At 36.1% G+C, this 20604-nt stretch overlaps 1 protein-coding gene across 1 annotated transcript in view; it reads left to right on the plus strand.

Moving 5' to 3' along the window:
• LOC144977248 (uncharacterized) overlaps positions 1–20604 on the plus strand; it is a 127960-nt gene that overhangs the window by 18854 nt on the left and 88502 nt on the right. Inside the window, exon 2 of the mRNA XM_078922272.1 lies at positions 10483–12151. Within this exon, the coding sequence (XP_078778398.1) occupies positions 10581–12151 (1571 nt within the window). The 5' untranslated portion in view covers positions 10483–10580. The remainder of the gene's footprint in view (positions 1–10482; positions 12152–20604) is intronic.

Below are 20604 nucleotides of genomic sequence, written 5' to 3' on the forward strand. Positions count from 1 at the left end.
GAAAAAAAGTTGTGACGTAACGATCACACACTCTACTTTTATTTTTCCAAAATCCTTGGAAATGTGTTTGTTACCAGTGCTTCGAAGGACTAATAATTAATAGGTTACATATTGAAACATAAGGTGGGATAACTATTTTAGTAGCAGGACGCGTAGGCCGGTTCTAAGGATTATGGGACATAAAAGAGCGAAGATTTATTGACGACTTTATTGACGACCAGCAAATATTTAGACTAGAAATTAAGACGATCACTCTGAAACCAGAAGATCAATCACACAAGGCGTGTATCCAGTCCTCCAGAAGAGTGGTTTTGTATTTCCAATGAGATAGGAACCCGTTTTTGACACCACACTTTTGTTCCCTATTTCAACTTGTCATCATCTGGTTTACTCCAGTATAGTACCAGACATTTCATATTGAAAACTGCCTTACCATGACAAAATACAGTTTGATATCTTTGGCTGCAATTTTTACTTTAAATCAATTAAGGCTAGATACTTCCAAATTGTCAAAAGAAGATTTTGATTATTTGATGTAAATGTTTTGTGGCCAATTTTTTAAAATAGGTGATCTATCTATGAACCGTAGAAAAGCATATTTTATTTGGCATTGTATAGTTAGATTGAACATTTTGCTGGTTGAAGCTCGAAGAAATAAATGTTTATCTGTCTCTCTATCTATTCATCTATTTATTTGACTATTATCTGACTTTTTTACTCGATCTATCTATCTATCTATCTATCTATCTATCTATCTATCTATCTATCTATCTATCTATCTATCTATCTATCTATCTATCTATCTATCTATCTATCTATCTATCAAACTAATAAATCTATCTCTCTGATTATATATCTATCTCTCTGATTATCAATCGATCAAGCCATAATATTTTTTTCTAGTTGCTCCAAACAATCATTTACCAGTTTAGTATACTACAAACCTGATCAATTGTTGAATTTGAATTCATGTGTCTTTCCGTTTATTGATCCTAAACCCCTTTTTAATCCACACCAAATAAATTATTTGTTTATCGGAATAACATAGTTTCTCTTTTCATTTCAATTAATTATCTCATCTTTGCTGAAATATCATAATTTGGCACCAAACATTATGTCAAAACGGCAAATATTTGAGATTTTCAATATATTGACACGTATATTCTACTACATTTGAGACACCCAGCTCCCTTCCTTCCTGACACCCACTCCCCCCCCCCCCCCCCACCCACCCGCCCCAACGTCTTCTAGCCCTATACCCACCACTTCCCTCCTCCCGGTAAGACCAACAGATAGAAATAGACCACGCCAGGCGATTCCCCAATCAATAAATATCTGGCACGAAGGCTCGATCAATGCTCTTTCTGGCTTTCTTCTATCCGGTTGTTTTTATCCGTAACATCTCTCTCTCTCTCTCTCTCTCTCTCTCTCTCTCTCTCTCTCTCTCTCTCTCTCTCTCTCTCTCTCGATCTATATATCTATCAATCGCTATCTCTCTCAATCCCTTCTCCCTCTCTCTCACTGTCTGTATCTCCCTCTCTTCCCCCTCTTTCTTTCTCTCTCTCTCCCCCCCCCCTCCTCTCTCCCCCCCCCCCTCTCTCTCTTCCCCCCTTTCTCGCTTTATCCCTCTCCCCCTTCTCTCTCTCCCTCTCCACCCTCTTTCTCCTATCTTTCCTCACTCTCTTCTCTCTCCCTCCCTCATATCTCCTCTCTCTCTCTCTCTCTCTCTCTCTCTCTCTCTCTTCTTGCTATTTCTCTCCCCCTCCCCTCTCTCCCCCAACAACTCTCGCTCTTTATCTCTTTATCTTTATCTTCTTTCTTTCTTTTTGTTGTTGTTTTTGTTCTTGTTGTTATTTTTGTGGTTGTCGTTTTTTCTTTGTTGTTGTTGTTGTTGTTGTTGTTGTTGTCGTTTTTCTTCTTCTTTTCTTCTTCTTCTTCTTCTTCTTCTTCTTCTTCTTCTTCTTCTTCTTCTTCTTCTTCTTCTTCTTCTTCTTCTTCTTCTTCTTCTTCTTCTCTTCTTCTTCTTCTTCTTCTTCTTCTTCTTCTTCTTCTTCTCTTCTTCTTCTTCTTCTTCTCTCTTCTTCTTCTTCTTCTTCTTCTTCTTCTTCTTCTTCTTCTTCTTCTTTTATTATTATTATTATTTTATTCTTTATTATTCTTCTTTCTCTCTCTCTCTCTCTCTCTCTCTATCTTATCTATCTATCTATCTATCTATCTATCTATATCTCTCTATCCATCTATCTATCGATCTATCTATCTATCTATCTCTCTCTCTATTATTTATTATTATTATTATTATTATTATTATTATTATTATTATTATTATTATTATATTATTATTATTATTATTATCATTATTATATATTATTATTATTATTATTATTATTATTATTATTATTATTATTATTATTATTATTATTATTATTAAAATGTAGATAGTTTATACCCCGCCTATTCCATATACTGAATTCTCTTTCAATCATGACGGCTGCACTTTGATTCCAATATAAGTTTCTAATGATTTTAAGATCTTTTCCATCTATGTCTAGTCATTCAAGGAAGAAGATTCCATATACAAACAGCTTGAGGCGCTCTTTCAATGAAAATATCAAAGCTAGATTAACAGGTCATAGGTACACGAAACATGCTTAAGACGTTCATATCATGGAAAATTATCATTGAAAGGAAACGGGTTTCAATCTATTAAATATTTCCTAACAAAATATGTCTTAATATTTGTCTTATAAAGTATCTTGTTTGTTGCATTTTCTTAAGGGAATTGGAAGAGAGTTCCAAATAGAAGGAGCAGCATGAGAAATAGACCTATCAGAAATCTTTTTGGAGCCTTTTTTTCGGGAACAGTTAATCGGAGATGATCACTAGATCTAAAAGTTCTGGAAGGAGAGTACAATGAAATAAGGTTTCATAAATATGAAGGAGCAGTTTTGTTGATACATTTAAAGCAAAGAACAGCAATTATTTTTATTTGAGTCTTAGTTCAACAGGTAGCCAGTGAAGTGACAATAACATGGATATAATATGATCCCTTGCGGTGTAATATTATGATCTCCTGGCATTTTTCTTAGAATGACCCTAGCAGAATAATTTTGGGTACGCTGCAATTTGTGAAGGAGATAGTTTGAGATGTTATGAAGGAGCAAATTACAGTAATCTATCCTAGAAAATATAAATGATGAAACAAGAGTTTTTAAAAACTTTGATAATTGTGAAATCTTTCTAAGTTCGAAATGCAATATTTTACAAGGGTAGTTAATGTGTTTTTTCATGGATAAGTCATTTTGAAAGTATATACCTAGTTTCTAGATTTTCTGCGAAATAGATCGATCCATTTTACCACAATGAAGTTCTTTGAAGGGATGTTGTGAGTTTCTTTGGGTTGCAGAAAAGGACTTCAATTTTTTCTTCATTTAATTTCAATTTATTCACAGACATCCAATTCTTGACAATTTCAATGCACTTTTCCATGAAAAAGACTAAACCATTCGCAAGAACTGGTTTAGTTGACATATAAAGCTGTGTATCAACACCATGTAATCATTAATATTACATTGCATAATGACACCATCAAGAGTTTGGGTATATAAAGCGTATAACAGGAGGCCATGGACTGATCCTTGAGGTACCCTAAAACTCGAAAGAAAAGGGGGAGAAGCGATTCCGTCAATCAAAATTGATTGCGAACGGTCAGTTAAATAAGATCGAAACCAATCTAACCCATTTCCTGTTAGCCCGAAAGTTATAGACAAGCACTTTAGAAGTATAGAATGGTTGATAGTGTCAAATGCTGCGATGGGATCAAGTAGGGTGAGAATAGACACGTTACCTTCATCAGCAGCACAGATAAGATCGTTTTGGATCTTCAACAGAGCCGTCTCTGTTTTATGATACTGCCCATAGAAGATTAATTTGGTTCGAAAAGATTATATTTTTCTAAATGCCTATTTAATCTATGGCCGACAATTATTTTAGTATTAAGAAAGGGAAGGTTTGAGACAGGTCTAAAATTTTTAAGGACAAGCTAACCTTTTTAAGAATAGTGCGACTACAGCTTTTTGAAAGATTGAGGAATTGTGCTAGTATGGAGAGATTCATTTATTATATATGTTAAAATGGGAGCAAGATGCTCCAGATAGATTACAAGTAAAGGTGTTGGGATGGGGTCTAGGTTACAGGTTTTAGGTGGTGGATGTTTTATAATTGAAATTATCTCTTCCTCGGTCGCTTGCAAAAATTCACAGCTGCAAGCTCTCACCACCAAAAGGATCAAAAACTGGTTGACTAGCTTGATACGAATGTAGTTTTTTTCACTAATTTTAGTGACCTTGTTCTGTAAGTAATCGCCAAAACAGAGGGAAGATCAATAGATTTGAAAGATGTTGGGTATTTATTACACAAGCCAGTCTTTTTCTTTCCAGAGAGGATGTCAGCAAAAGGAAAAAGCATTCTTGATGTGTTATATTCCTCGATTTCCTTATTGAAATATTGAGTCTTGGCTCTTTTAATTTGATATTTGATCTTCCTGTTTTTTTTCCTTTAAAAGGTCCTTGTCAATCTGCAGTCCGGACCTGCGCCATTTCCTTTCAGCGACTATCCTTATTTCTAAAGCCCTTGTTATTGTTAAAAAATATAAATGAATTGATTAATGATACACTAACATTCAAAAACTTAGAATGACGTGACTACTTTGTCTATGTAAACAAAATGATGTTTCCTCTTCTGCCTGTTCGTTGAAAATAATATATCTTTCCATTAGGAAAAACTGAAATAATTGGGGTTTTTTAATATCGTGTGTGAAAATGCCATGTTTCTATTCTAAAGTTATTTGCCCTGCAATGGCTGGAGGGCGACATGACTTGATTGTTTTTAAAGAGGGTAATTATATCCTTTTCTATTGTCATTGATTGTTCAATAAAAGCTTTAACCTTTGACAATCAAGAAATGAGTGAAGACTCCAAATAATAATATTTTGTTGAACTTCAGTTCCACCAATCCTTTAAAAGGGCGGGATTCGATATTATATAAAACAGATATGATGGTGTTTCGTCTTTACCAAGAGAACAGTAACAGTAAATCGATTTGAGTCACAACAACCACGAGAGCTTCAAATCGTGATAGTTCTCACAATAAAAATGGAAGGACATCACGCAAGGTCAGGGTAAACATTAACCTGAATCCAGCCAGTAAAGGATCAAAGTCAATATTATGGGTTTTTGATCGTTTTAAATGATGCTTTAATGATAAAATTAGATCATTTAATTGCGAAAATAATTGTAGCTAAGAATGTCAACTATATTAGATAATATAGCTTCAAATTTTTGGAATAGAGATAGAACGAAATAAATTGATTGATCAACAAATCAATAAATTATATGTATATATACGCCATAGGGTCTCTAAAATGTGAAATGAGGAGAAAAAAAAGAGAGGGAGGAGAGAGAGAGAGAGAGAGAGAGAGAGAGAGAGAGAGAGAGAGAGAGGGAGAGTGTGTGTGTGTGTACAGTGTTCTATTGCTCATTTGTGTTGGATATAAGTTATTACTGACTTTTTAAACGATTTTGCTCTTCGCCTCCTGTTGATGCTCGTGTAAAAAAGTATGGACCTCACAATGTTTTTATTTTTATTTGTTGTGTCTGATCCAAACATTGACTGAATTATTAAGGGTGACCTTTGAAAGGTTATTTTTTCTTCTTTCAACATCCTCTTTGTCTCCGATAAGCGACCCTATTTTTTATTGTTGTTGTTGTTGTTGTTGTTGTTGATCTTTTTTGAGGCATCATATAACTTGGTTGATATCAAACTTTCTCTGAACAGGAAACGGATCGATCTCATCCTATGTAATGTTTAAAATAACCTGACGGTTGATCGGGCCGATGGTTGCTGAAATAATTATTTATGTGACGGTAAATGTCTACCTTTTCTGGTGTCATCTTTGTCACACGTCCTTAAAGGGGCTAAACAACATCTGACGTGCTTCTTTCGGGCCTAACCTTCAGGTTGGCTTTCTCACAAATCAAATTCATCTCTCTGAGGACTCGGTCTCTTGATCCTATTTTGTCTCTAGCTTGCTTGTGCCTCCACTGATGTTGTCACTGTTTTGTTCATCATTCTTCTTTTTTTTTCATTCTTCCAACTAGTCATTGATGCACTTACAATGTTTTAAGGGGTAAAACGACCATACGTAATTTTAACTATTTAATCAGAACACGATTATATAACGTCTTTACAAAATTCAACTTAGACGGTGAGACATTTTGAGATCTAAAGGTCGGGTACGTAAGCGAATACATTTTGAAAATGCCAATAAATAACAAGGAAACGATAACGCGATTCGTGATAAAGATGGCTACAGTTTCCATAATATGGCATACCATGTTTCGTTTGTTTCATATTACAAACCTTTTGGTAAGAAGCTATAAACTTGCCTTTCAATAGTTCTATAGATACGGCTAAAATAAATTTAGCAATTAGCACAATAGTGTAGTTAATAATTTTTATTGAAACGAATCTATACGAATACAAAAATGTGATCCGGAGTAGAATAAGGCATTTTATGGCTTTCAGTCTACCAAGAAGTAGTACGTCTCACTGCCCGGTCTGCCGTATTCTGAAAACAAAAATCCACCACACATTCTTTATTACTAAAAATACTTCAAATATCGGTCGATTAAATTGTCAAAAATTCTCAAATCTGAGACTTTAAGAAGAGGTTGCCATTTTACAGCCCAACATACGTTTAGATGGAAACGACTGCTCTAAAGACCCATCAGAAGGATAGCAAGCGATAGTTGCTGTCAGATTTACGATACATAAACCGGTATAAACTCAGACCCACGGGCCAAATTGCCTTATAAGGACCATTGATCAACCTGCCAGACTGCGAATAGTAGCAGTCATTCTCTGATATAACACATTTCCCCTATTTCAACCAGGGAGCCTTTCCTTCAAATCGATTAGGATGAACCCCACCTTGTTAAAATTATAAAAAAATCTCAAACTCGAAACCTCTTTAAAGAAGTCTCATGTTTCAGACGTTTTGATAATTTTGATAGGCCGAGTGAAAGTCATCTTAATCGATCGAATTTTAAAGTATAAATTTTCAGGTCAAAGTGAAGATTTCGTCTTTTGTTAGAATACGAGAGAACAGCACTTTCCCTTACACACGTCAAGGCAACATTCTTATTAACTTCCATCTTTGTCAATTATCGTCAATTGTCATTATAAAAGGGTGTCTCTCCTCACACACACTCCCTCTCTCTCTCTAACTCTCTCTCTCTCTCTCTCTCTCTCTCTCTCTCTCTCTCCTCTACATCCGTCTATATCTCTGTGATATATATATAAATTATAGATATAATATATATAAATTATAAAAAAAACCATGAAATAATAGTGCTCAACCTTTTGGTAAAAGGAGCTATTTATACAATATTTTAAGTATAATTATGATCAACTTCTACAACATTGTTTCGAGCATTCGCTCTTCGTGATGAGAGCGAATGCTCGAAACAATATTGGAGGAGTTGATCATAATTATACTTGAAATACTTTATATATACTAGTAAAAAGCCCGCAATTTCGCGGGGTATGAACTATTTCCATTCGATATTATACCCACCATTATTTAATGAGGGTAGATTGGTAAACAACGTTGTCTGTGTAAGTTGGTACATCCTCTGTTGATTTTTATGTGTGGCCCAACATGAAGTGTAAGCCACTATAGCCTCTGACCCGTGACACAGCAACATATAGTTGTCCGTATATGAAAACAGGTTGTGGTAATAAAATCAACTGCGAAAATAAACCTGAAGTAGCAGACGTGAGCAGAGTTGAAAGACGATCCTGGGATCGAGAACTTACCTTACAGTACAGTACTCTGGTGATCATGTTTGGTGGCGTTTGGCACCGTTTTTATGCACCTCCACTGACTTTAAATTATAAAAGGAAATCAAATTATCTGTTTATCTATCTGTAAAAAAATACATTTCTAATTTTCAAATTTCAAATGGCACAATGTTCTCCACAAGGCTAGACTATATTTAAGAAAGGATTTTCAATTCCATTGTATTTAGACGTCTATCTTCCAACAACATTCTACATGTTTTTATATTTCACTTTCTAAACTGCATTACACAGTTCCTCCCCGCCTCCCCTCTTTTCACTTAATTAATTGCGCACCTTTTTAGAAATATCTAGCATTCTGTGTTAATTCGTGCTTCCTTACAAAGGAGCATACTAATTTCCTGCCAACCAATGTTTTGTTTATTCATCTTAACTACGCCACTACCACATTATCTGATTCATCTTTGGTGTTTCATTATCATCCTGTTTTGTTGATAAAGGGGAATCCCGAAACGTTCATTTGATCTGTTTTTGTAATTAAATTGAAGCTTACATTCAATTTCACATGATTATTTATTTCTTCGAGCTTCGAGCAGCAACATGTACATTAAGTGAATACATTATACTGGGGATGTAGGAGCTTTCGGAATGTCTCCCCTTTACTTTACTTATGGAAAAACAAACATCCTCGCACCTTTACTAAGACTTATGATTAACCCTAATAGAAAACAAAATATACTCCGATATCGAGCTAACCCTAATAGAAAAAAATGACAAATTGGATAAATAAACGCCTGACAAAAGATCAACGGTGAAAATACAAATTTAAAGAATACAGGGGATGTAGGAACTTTCGGAATGTCTCCCCTTTACATAACTTATGGAAAAACAAACACCCTAGCACCTTTAATAAGACTTATGACTAACCTCTCGAGCTAACCCTAATAGAAAAAAACAACTCTCGGACTGCTTTGCACTACCTTTCAATACTTAACAAATCAAAATGGCGGCCGAAAATCAAAACAATGGTCAAATTAGGAAATTTTAAACTTTCACAAATCTATCAAGGTTTGTTCTAGAGTTTTAAAAATACTTCTATATAATGACAAATTGAATAAATAAATGCCTGACAAAATATCAACGGTGAAAATACAAATTTAAAGAATACTGGGGATGTAGGAGCTTTCGGAATGTCTCCCCTTTACTTAACTTATGGAAAAACAAACATCCTAGCACCTTTACTAAGATTTATGACTAACCCTAATAGAAAAAAAATCCTTCGATCTCGAGCTAATCCTAATAGTTAAAAAAGAATCAAAATGGCGACTGAAATACCTTCATGTGATCAAGTGAATAATATCACCATGAATGCCACGATTTGCAGTAAAATGCCAACACACACACACACACACACACATGTATACATAACACACAACACACACACAAACACACACATTCGCACACACACATAAACATACACGCATTTAGAACATACTACTATATAACAACACTGATCACCGCTAAATCAACAACACAACGGAAGTAATAATAATACTTGATGTCATAAAGAGATGACGCAAACTGACAACTTTTTACAGTGACGAAATTGGTTGATTTTGGGACTGTTTAGTGTCGTCGGTACGTATTTTATGATATCTGTGTGACTCAACGAACATTCAAACTGACTTTAGATTATAAAAGGAAATCAAGTTATTTTTTATCTATCTGTAAAAAATACATTTCTAATTTTCAAATCTTTCAGTAGAGTTGTGCACCGTATCAATTTTTTTATTGACTCAAATAAGCACAATGTTCTCCACAATGCTATATTTTTTAAAGAAAGGATATCTATATATATATATGTATATATATGTGTGTGTTTGTGTGTGTGTGTGTGTGTGTGTATGTGTGTGTGTATGGTTGAGGAGAATTGGCTAGAATCACGTAGAATCACCTCATTTGGTTATTTCCTCCTAAAGCGTTTTTTCATCCATACGTTGGTATTTTGATGAGTTCTTTAGGGAGGTATTCTATATATACTGCCGTACTCTTGAATAATACATATTTAGAAATTTGGCTAGAAAACCCGTCCAAAGACGAGTTTTCTGGCCAAATTTCTAAATATGAGTTTTTTCCAGAGCACGGCAGTATAGAAGGGTCCGGGAGGAATTCTGTTGTGTTCAATTGGCGCTAATATTGTTTCCGGTGTATGTTTGTCGCGCATGTATTGTGTGGGCGTGTGTGTCTGTGTGTGTGTGTGTGTGTGTTTGTGTGTGTGCAAATGTGTAAATGTGTGTGTGCATGTGCGGTGTATGTGGTGTGAAATAGTTCTAATAGTAATAAAACCTTGAAAAAAGATATCATTATAACTTTTTGCAATAGAAATAAATAGCTGCGCGGTTTTTTTTTGGTGACCACCTGACACACACACACACACACACACACACACACACATATATATATATATATATATATATATATATATATATATATATATATATATATATATATATATATATATATAAACTTGTAACAGCCTGTCAGTCGTTGATTGCAATAGATAATGCTTGTTAAAAAAACGTATTCAAATAAATTTAAATCTTCTCCTTTCTCATTTCTTTTCAGATGGAAACAAAATGTTAACACGGGATTATTGATTTTTTAAATCCAGAACGGGCAGTCCTTTCAATTTCTCCTGTAATACAATCGATCCCTCCCAAACAATGGACTTCTCCAAAGGTCAAGGGTCATTTTCATCCCAGTATCTTCCAGGCCGAAGGTCGCGTGAGGAGAGACGTTCGTTGTCAGAAACCCTCGCAGATGGGACATCCAAATTCTTTAGTTCTATGGTTGCCAAAAAGAATGGATTGTTTAGCGACATATCAAACAAAATCGAGAACACATTCGCTCCTAAAACAGACACAATAAGTAATAGCACAGGTAGCGATGTGTCCGTCTCTCCTCCGACCACGCCCCCCGCATCTGCTCCCGTCCAAAGACCATCCCAACAACATCCTTCTACTCATTCATCCCAATCAAATACTGCTGTGCCAAATACCCCTCCCCCTCGGCCTCCTCCTCCCAAACGACTCCCATCCATGGGAAGCTCACAAGAACGAACAACCACTGTCATCAAAAGAATGTCTTCCATGCCGGCTTACAGCCGGACAGAAAGTAGAGGTGAAAGCGATTACGTGCCAATACCACCAACTGGACGGGGCACGTCTTCTTATAAGGATGGATTACCCAATAATAAATACAACATAGGTGGAATGAATGTCAGTTTTGACCAACCAATCTACGGACAACAAAGAGAACCAAACGAAACGGAAAAATCTGCTGAAGAAGATAGCAACAAACCAACACGTGTTACCCACACGCCAAATGTGTCCAAATCCGAATTTGAAGAATCAGAAAAGTACGCAAATCAGCAAAATACAAGAATTATCAGCAATAATTCAACTAAGCAAAGTGTCACGCATTCTACTGCTGGAAATACAAACACACAAGACCCGTACTCTGATACACCAAGTACATTCTCATCACAAAGAATTAATAGTTCTTACAACACTGAAAATACCAACACCAACACGTCTTCGATTCCATCAAAGTCTCAGCCAGTCCCTGCTCCAAGAAGATCTCCGGGAAATAATACAAGTAATAACAATAACATCAACAACGCAGTAGGCAACAATAAATCATCATCGCCAACAATGGGAACTTCCAGTGATAGAGATATGCGTGCTGCAGACGGTGTGGCGGACAGGAAGCAAAACCTCCGAAGAGAAATGAATAAATCATCGTCTTCAGGGGAATGGAGTGACAGAAGACAGACGTCGGAAGAAAGTAACAAAAGTTGCCAGAATGAAAGGTATTCCGATTCTAGTGGAAGCGGAGAAAAAGCAAAAAAGAAAACGCCAAAGTTGACCACGGCAAGAAGATCAAGCACTGTGGATGAAATGCTTTTCGACGACTACGTAGATCCAGAAGTGGACGCTGTTCTTCCGCCATCGGACACCCCTCCTGAAAATCTTATCAGTTTTGAACCTGACATCGAGGTAACTCGCTCCGATTCATCTGGCACTGAAGGAAACCGAAATAACAGAGGTATGCTGGGAAGTACGAGTGTCGATTCTTCTGACGTGGAGTACGGAGGAGTGGTGCCAAGGTCAGGGTCGATGGGATCAGACAAGTCATGGAGTTCCAGCTACAGTGTGGATTCTCAGCCTGACGATTTGACCCTGGAGTGTATGGAATTTATGAAATCATTCGTCGACAAAGTCTTCCAGAACGGGTGAGTAATATTTTAATCAATTCATCAAATTTGTATTAAATCGGGGGAATCCAATATTGAAAATTCCGTTTATAGAAGGAGAAGAAATCAATTGCTGTTTTTTTTTCAAATTCTCATATATATATATTCTGAAAATTTCAAGTTTAAATTTGCTGTCTGCAACTACTTCCTCGTATTTTAATACCGTATTGAGGCGATGGGACACATATATCTTTTTTAAAAATATCTATTTAATTTATTTTTCTTTTTTTTTTCTGGATAAAGTAAAACGAGAGGCAGAGGTATAATTGGATAAGAGGGCGGAAAAGGGATGAGGACGAGGTTTGCTAGATGGATAGCATAGCATTTTGGACAACGCGAGCTCTAACACAAATTGAGGCTTTTTCTGCGGCAAGATGTCCCGATTGCTCAATATGTGTGTATTTGTGTGTGTGTGTGTGTGTGTGTGTGTGTGTATGTACAGGGAGAAAGTGAAGGAGAGAGAGAGAGAGAGAGAGAGAGAGAGAGAGAGAGAGAGAGAGAGAGAGAGAGAGAGGTATTAGAAACCCTCCAAGATATTGATGTAAAAATGGGAATTTTTTCAAGGACGCGATCACATTAGTCTGTAAAATAGTTTGTGCCTATAAACTATTTAAATAAGACATTTAAAAAACCCCAAAGAAAACCAAAACGGATGACCGGAAATCCACAAGAGAAGACGGAGAAATAACAACAGGTCTATCAAGAAGTTAATGATGATGATGATGATGATGATGATGATGATGATGATGATGATGATGATGATGATGATGATGATAATAATAAGTTTATTCATAAAGCGCCTTATAGTTTATTCTCAAAGCGATGTACAGATATACGTTTCAGACAATTCACTAATACTTGCACATCACAAGCATAAATCCACCATTTTATTATTATTATTATTATTATTATTATTATATTATTATTATTATTATTATTATTATTATTATTATTATTATATTATTATATATTTTTCATCATTATTATTATTATTATTAGTGTTATTATCGCCAATCACAATATCAGCTTCAAAAATATTATCACTACCTAAACCACCATCACTCCCACCACCGGCAGCGCCACCTCCACGCCCACTCATTACCAGTAGCGTCATTAACCCATAACAATCATTAACCTTAAACTAACGTGGAACGCGATTTGACGTCACCAGAATCCGGGCGAAATCAATGGGAACATGACAATAAACCTTTCACGGGTCTCTACACGCCACCCATTGAGAGTACTCGGTTTGTTATCGATTTCTATCATCGATCATTTTACCATGTGACTAGTAGTCTAAATAAACAAATCCAGAGCAGGTTCATTGTTTTAAAAGCGGTTTAGACATCCTATCCCCCTTACACACTGGATCAATTGTATACACAACCATGACTCTACATTAGCTTTAGTTATTTGAACCCTTATTCCATTTAGTTAAAGAATTCAGTTCAGTAGTTTGTCATTACTGCCATTAACTGCTACCTCCTAAATGGCACGCTGGTCTATCGCAAAGAATTTATTTGGTCTTTCGCAAAGGATTTACTGCTAGGTTTAGAATAGGTCCACACTTTATCTATCGATTCATTTCTATCTAGGCCTAGCCATGCTATTTTCTTTTCGCGGTTTTTAACTTTTTCCCATCCCATTTCAGATAGCACACGTGTTATCTAAAAGAAAACCAACAAAAAAACAAAACAAATTTGAGTTTTTATATAGCGCGATATCCACTAAACGTACTTAAAGCGCTTTGCAAAGGGTCCCTAGCAACACTTGACATGCAGCTAGACATGATATGAAAGTGCAGAGAAGAGACATTTGTGCCCAACATTTGGAACGATATGACAAGGAATGGGATATTTGTCTTCAGAAAATTGTGACTGGTGATGAATTTTGGTCCACCACCACGACTTGGAAACCAATGGAGTACAGGCATAAATCTTCTCCAAGCCCAAGGATATTCAAAGTCAGTGTCTCTGCGAGAAAGATCCTGTTTACCATTTCCAGGGACATGGAATGCATAGTTCACATATGACTTCTTGAACAAGGGCAAGCAATGAACTCTGAACAAAATATGTATCAACTCTACGAGCCCTTAAAGATCGATTGGCGCGAGTTCAAGGTGGTAGAGATTCGATATTGCAGCATGACAGAGTGCACGACCACACGAGTAGTCAAAACCACAACGCATTAATTCGGATCAAACTTCCGTCTGATGAATGTGTCTTTGAAAATTTGGGTAGTGTCGTGTTTAGGTATTTTGTCAAAAATCATTTCAACAATTCTATTGTGTCGTTTTTGATATATTAATTTGAATTTTGTACATCCGTTTACAACGTGAGATACCGTATCTGACGGATGATTACAGATCTTGCAGCCTTTGGAGTATGACAATGGGTAATATGTATGAAGTAGACTGTCGCACTCGAGAAGCTGCAAGCGGCATTTTATAGCAAACGTTCTAATTTCGTCAGGGAATTTATGATTGAATATGAAACTGGAGGAGAGAGAGTGGTTTACCCCAGTGGCTTCTCTAACAATTCTTCCTTGAGACGCCAGTTCATGGAAATGGGTAGGTATCTCATTCAGTCTCACACTTTTAAGGAAGTTTTGAAAACATTTTGGGGACTTAAAAGTACAACTGACGTCACTATCAGCCTGTACAGACATCACATAATCTTCATCTTTTATTAAGGAAACATTTTGGCGGATACACTTTTCAAAAAGATCCACCCAAAATGACTTTGGCCAATTAACTTTTGTGTTATTTTGGAGGCGTTTGCCGTTATGACAAAAACCGGCAAAAGTGTTTTCCTCTTTTTCGTCTAATGAGGCGCGTAGAATTTTTCTTTTCGTTAGATGAAGGTTCAGGCTGTTTCTGGCTGTTATCTTCACACTGTCATCGTCACAATTGAGGATGGACAGGGCAAAGGATAAGTGTTTTGCGTAATAAATTATTTTAGGGTTTGGTAACCCAAGACCACCTTTTGATCTTGGACAAAACATAAATGACCTTGTACTCGAATTATTCAAATGTAACCAATTTCTAACTTTGTTCCCAATTATATTTTCAATTCCATTAAGGTCCTTTTCGGTAAACATGAGATTACAAAAATAAAACATTAGAATTGAAAAGCACATTCAACTCAAGAGACACAGTTTGGCTGAAGACGGCAGAGGGGAAACATCTAAAAGGTTCATATTGTTTCTAAATTTTTCGATTATCGTTTTTCGTTGATGTTCATCACTTTTGTTTGTCAGGTTGATGTTGTGTAAAATTCTTCTTTTTCTAATGTTGGTGTTTCATGTTGTTGTATAGTTATTGTTGGTAATTTGAATTTTTTGTTCCAGTTATTACCTGAACGTTGGCCAGATGTTATGGCGCATTTTGGGGGTTTTATATTCATTCTCATTGCATTCATAAATTGAGTTGTTTTATTGCACAATTGATTCATTACTTCTTCACTTTTTGCTAGTCACGTGACGTCGTCAACGTAACCTTGGATGGGTAGTGGCATCTGCAGAGAGGTATGGTTTTGTTCGATCCATCTTAGCCATTTATCTACGCCTTGTTCAAAGACAATTACAGACCATGGACATCCTTGGATTATACCTTTGTCGCTATACATACATACATACATACATACATACATACATACATACATACATACATACATACATACATACATACATACAGACAGACAGACAGACAGACAGACAGACAGACAGACATACATACATACATACATACATACATACATACATACATACATACATACAGACAGACAGACATTCGTACATATACGGCGAACAGAGATTGAGAAAGACACGTAAAAAGAGGAGGGGAGGGAATTAAAACATGAATCAAACAAGAAAGAAGTAAGAGAGAGAGAGAGAGAGAGAGAGAGAGAGAGAGAGAGAGAGAGAGAATTAATCAGATTGATATATAATATATATATATATATATATATATATAGAGAGAGAGAGAGAGAGAGAGAGAGATAGATAGATAGAAAGATAGATAGATAGATAGATAGATAGATAGATAAATAGATAGATAGATAGATAGATAGATAGATAGATAGATAGATGATTGATCGAAAAAAAAGAGAGGGAGATAGATAGATAGATAGATTGTTAGATAGATAGATAGATAGATAGATAGATAGATAGATAGATAGATAGATAAATAGAGAGAGAGAGTGAGAGAGAGATAGAGAGAGAGAGAGAAAGAAAGAGAGATTGAGAGAGAGAGAGATTGAGAGAGAGAGAGAGAGCAATAAAGATAGGGAGAGAAGGAAAAACAGAAAAGGAGGTTTGAAACGAACAGGGGTCGGAGGGATCTTATACGCTGTCCTTTTACAGACAAAATATTTACATAATGTTAACGACTCTTCCTTGAATATCCATGTAACACTACGCTGATTTTGTTTCCATGGAAACTCGCCAGACAGGCTAATCAACAAACGCCCCCTTATCATTTGTCAAATTTCTTTTCTGCTCTGTTTTCGCTTCCAACTTTTGTATGCTGATTATCAGAAAGCGAATACTGATGCAATTTATCCAATTTTAGAATAAAATTGTGATATGTGTTTAAACGAATTCTAACCAAATCAACATAGTCATTTGCATGTAATTTCATGAAAACCAATATTTCATATTCCTTCTAAAATTTACAGAAAATTTACTTTTTGGCACTTATGTTGACCGGACATAATACTAGACTGAGGCGCTGAGTCACAATGCCAAACATTAAACGTTTTATGGTCAAAAAATTTTTAATGTGGTTTGTTTGTGCGCGACAGAGTAAGAAATTGATGGGGGGGGGGGGGGGGGGGGGGGGGGTAAGGTTTGCGGAAAGGTTTTTATTTCTTTTTTCTAGTTAACACGTAAGTCAGACTGGAGTCCTCTTCATGTCAATCAGACGTTCTATTGATTTAGCTATCTACGGCTCTAGGTGGTTTAACCAGTTTACTATGTGCTCTTGAAAATCGCATTTAAAAAAATTTGGCCAGAAAACTCATCCTACAAATATCGATCGATTTAAATACCCTCATCTTGGCAAAAACTCTCAAACCTGGGACTTGTCCAAGTCCCAGGTTTGAGAGTTTTTGCCACGATGAGGGTCATTTAAATCGATCGATATTTGACAGACGAGTTTTTTGGCCGTTTTTAAAAATGCGTTTTTCCAGAGTATGGTAGTTAACAGGTTAAAAAAAAGAAAAGTCAAAATTGATCACAGAGTAACACTGGGGTGCTCATTGTCTACATCGATGATTCCTACTCTGGCAAGCAAGTCGGCCAGAATTCATTCGCCTGAATCACCGAACTTCTCAAACTTTAATTTAGTATCGGTGTCCCAGCGGTAGGGTGTCTTCTCTAATTTGAGGGGCGAGGTAGCCGAGTGGATATGGCATTAGAATTTCACCAGGAGGGTTCGAACCTTGGGCCTGTTTTCATGAACGCAGACAAGCGCTTAGTCTCTATCTCTATCGTGACTTTAGTCAAGGACTTGAAAAAATCGAATTTCATGTGAGCTGACTAAGCAAGTCCCAGACTAAAATTCACGGCACTTTCGGACTAAGTTTGGCCAAGTTTTAGTCATTGTTGAGGCCGGACTTCAAGCTTAGTCTGAGACGAAATACTAGGATATATCATAGCGTCGACAAGATAGCAGCTATTTTTAGATTGAGAGAGCATCGATTCGGAAGGAAAATACGTCGGCTACGAATGACAGGGACAAAAAGTGTCCTGTTGTTATTGACACTGGTTTTAGAAAACTATAAAATACGTGCAGATCATCGAAAGTACACAGTTTTATGAATAAAAACTTTAAAAAACTGAATCTAATTGGCTCGCGAGTTGCGAGTGAACGGAGACTCGAAATCGAAGGGTTTACGTCAAAGAATAACCAAAAAAAAAAGTAATTAGAAAGTATAGTGGAGACAAAAATTATCCTGCTGGCATTGCAACTGACTGAAATTATGTGATTCATTAGAACACACTTTCTCTTTTGTTTGTTTGTTGGTTTTTTTGTTTGTTTTTTTTTGTTTTTTTGTTTTTTGTTTTATTTCGGTTCAATTGAGAGTCAACCATGGACATGATTGTAGTCTATCAGTCTACAGTTGACCGCTATGTGACCCCCGAAAGGTCAGATCCAAGTTCCAATCGGACAAAAATGTTATTTTTTTCTGCTTATTTGGCTTATAAAGAAAGTTAAACTTTTACAATAATCCGATAAAACAATGGTCTCGGGGACCCTACTAAAACTTTTGCCCGAATATGAAACAACCCGACTTTTTTTCTAGCCCTGACACCACTTATAGGATTCACTCTGATAGGGAGGACGAATATCTTTGGGGACAATTGATTTAAGCAATCAACATGAATGAGGAAGGTAGGGATGGGAGAGGTCACGAGGATCTTAACTCTCGTTTTCAACAAAACATTCCATTAATTCCTATTACTATTATATACATCCACTTACCATCTTTGCTGCTATCGCTTTGAGTCCTCATTAATTTTCATATTTGAACTGACTTCTCGATTGCTGAATAAAATTAACAAGTAGATTTTTTGCAATCAGAATATGGGATTCGTGACACATCCTCATACCTGCTCGGGCAAGCACAGCCGTTTGTTTACTATTGGTAACATGAATGAAGTACACTGCTCTTTGCTTTTGTTTTTAAACCGCCGGTTGAGTGGTTAGCTCTCACTAGTTTTGTGTGTTGGTACGATTGATCTGGCGGTAGAATTGATGAGTATTTCAATTAAATACATACCCATATGTAGTTCGCTTAGCTCAGCAATTGCGACTGAGACCACCCACCTTTTGTCCGGTATTCACCATTCTTATACTGTTACACATCGATTTATGATATAACGACTGACTATCTATCCGTCTATTCATTAAAGGTGAACCCTATACCCCAAAGAAGAAAAAAATTAGTTTCGTTAAAATCAACACAACTATTTGAACTACAGAGTAGGGTTGACGTGTACTTATTTGCAGGTCTGATAGCCCAATTTGATATGGGCTCATTGTTGTAATGGAAATACTCCGAAACCAACGAAAAAGGTTGTCCATTTCAACAATGTTAAATTAAGCCCATTATTGTGTTCGGTAATCAGATCTGCTAACATATACAGGTCGGATATGGCTAAACCACATTTTCTGCATTGGAAAAAAATCAAGAAGTTGATAGCTAGGTAGCCACCAACAATTTATCTATCTATATATCTAGCCAGCTATTTGATTTGTTCTAATTCAGCAATTGGGGCAGGGCCGTCTCGAGGTTTTAATCTAATTACATCGATGACATGTCCGGAGTAGGGAGGATGAGTCCCATCTAATTGATTTCGTGCTAACATCTTGTTCCACTGGCCTGTGGGTTTTTAGGAGACTTCAATGCAATCGACCCTATTTGCTTGGAGCAACAGGCAAATTGGATTTTAGACTCTGACAAATCAATGTGGGACGAACTCCAGAGAAGTGGATTTCAGAAAGACCGACTTGTATTCATATTAAATGAAGTAAAACTCAACGCAACTGCAAAAACAACAAAACGAACTTTTTGTTAAGACTTTAAAGTCACAATATAAACTCAACAACCAGAACAATACCAGTTAATACTTGCTAAGTTTGATTAAAAATCTATGATTTGTAAAGAAACTATGTTGGTTATACCTAAGTCGTACAAAAATGACGATCTCGAAATTTCCAAACTTACATCTTGTTTTTTAGCAGTGTTGTGTGACTAGCGTAGAATTTCACCCCGTCTCGTTGCATCTGTAATACGTTCTTCTTTGAACAATGTTCCATAGTTTTCAATAGACACAGAAATCATATTTGATTTATTTCTAAAGATCAAATGGTCTCAAATGAGTCCGGACTTGAATAAAATGGACTACACCAAAATATGGACAATGATGTCAAACAGTGTTTAAGAGTTGTTCAACGTTTTACAGAAAAGTAGAGCTAAAAGACTCGATTCAAATTTATGGAATCGAATCATTTTCTAAGACATTAGAAAATCAAATGGATCTTGGAAATAAGACTATGCACAGTCAGAAAGCAAAATGGGGGATGGGCAGATTATTTCCCAATAATTATTTATTACATTTTGTATACATTAAGTTCAATATATTGGTTTGATTATGGTGAAATTTGAAACTTGCATCAGTTATGGTCCGGCGGTTAAAGGCTTCTAAACTTTTCCAGTTTTTTTTTCTCGCACCGGATATAATACAAGAGATAATAATACTAATAATGTGCACAGCAGCTGTTAATAAATAGACCTGACGATTTACAATTTTTCTTACCAAATTTCTGATGATGAGACCACGCATATTAAACCAGTTAACTGCCGAACTCTGGAAAAACACGTATCTAAAATTTGGCCGGAAAACTCGTCCTTCAAGTATCGATTGGT

Source organism: Berghia stephanieae, chromosome 7 (genome assembly GCF_034508935.2).
Source record: "Berghia stephanieae isolate SIO BIC M18660-M18661 chromosome 7, UCSD_Bste_1.3, whole genome shotgun sequence".
NCBI classification, from domain to species: Eukaryota; Metazoa; Mollusca; class Gastropoda; order Nudibranchia; family Aeolidiidae; genus Berghia; species Berghia stephanieae.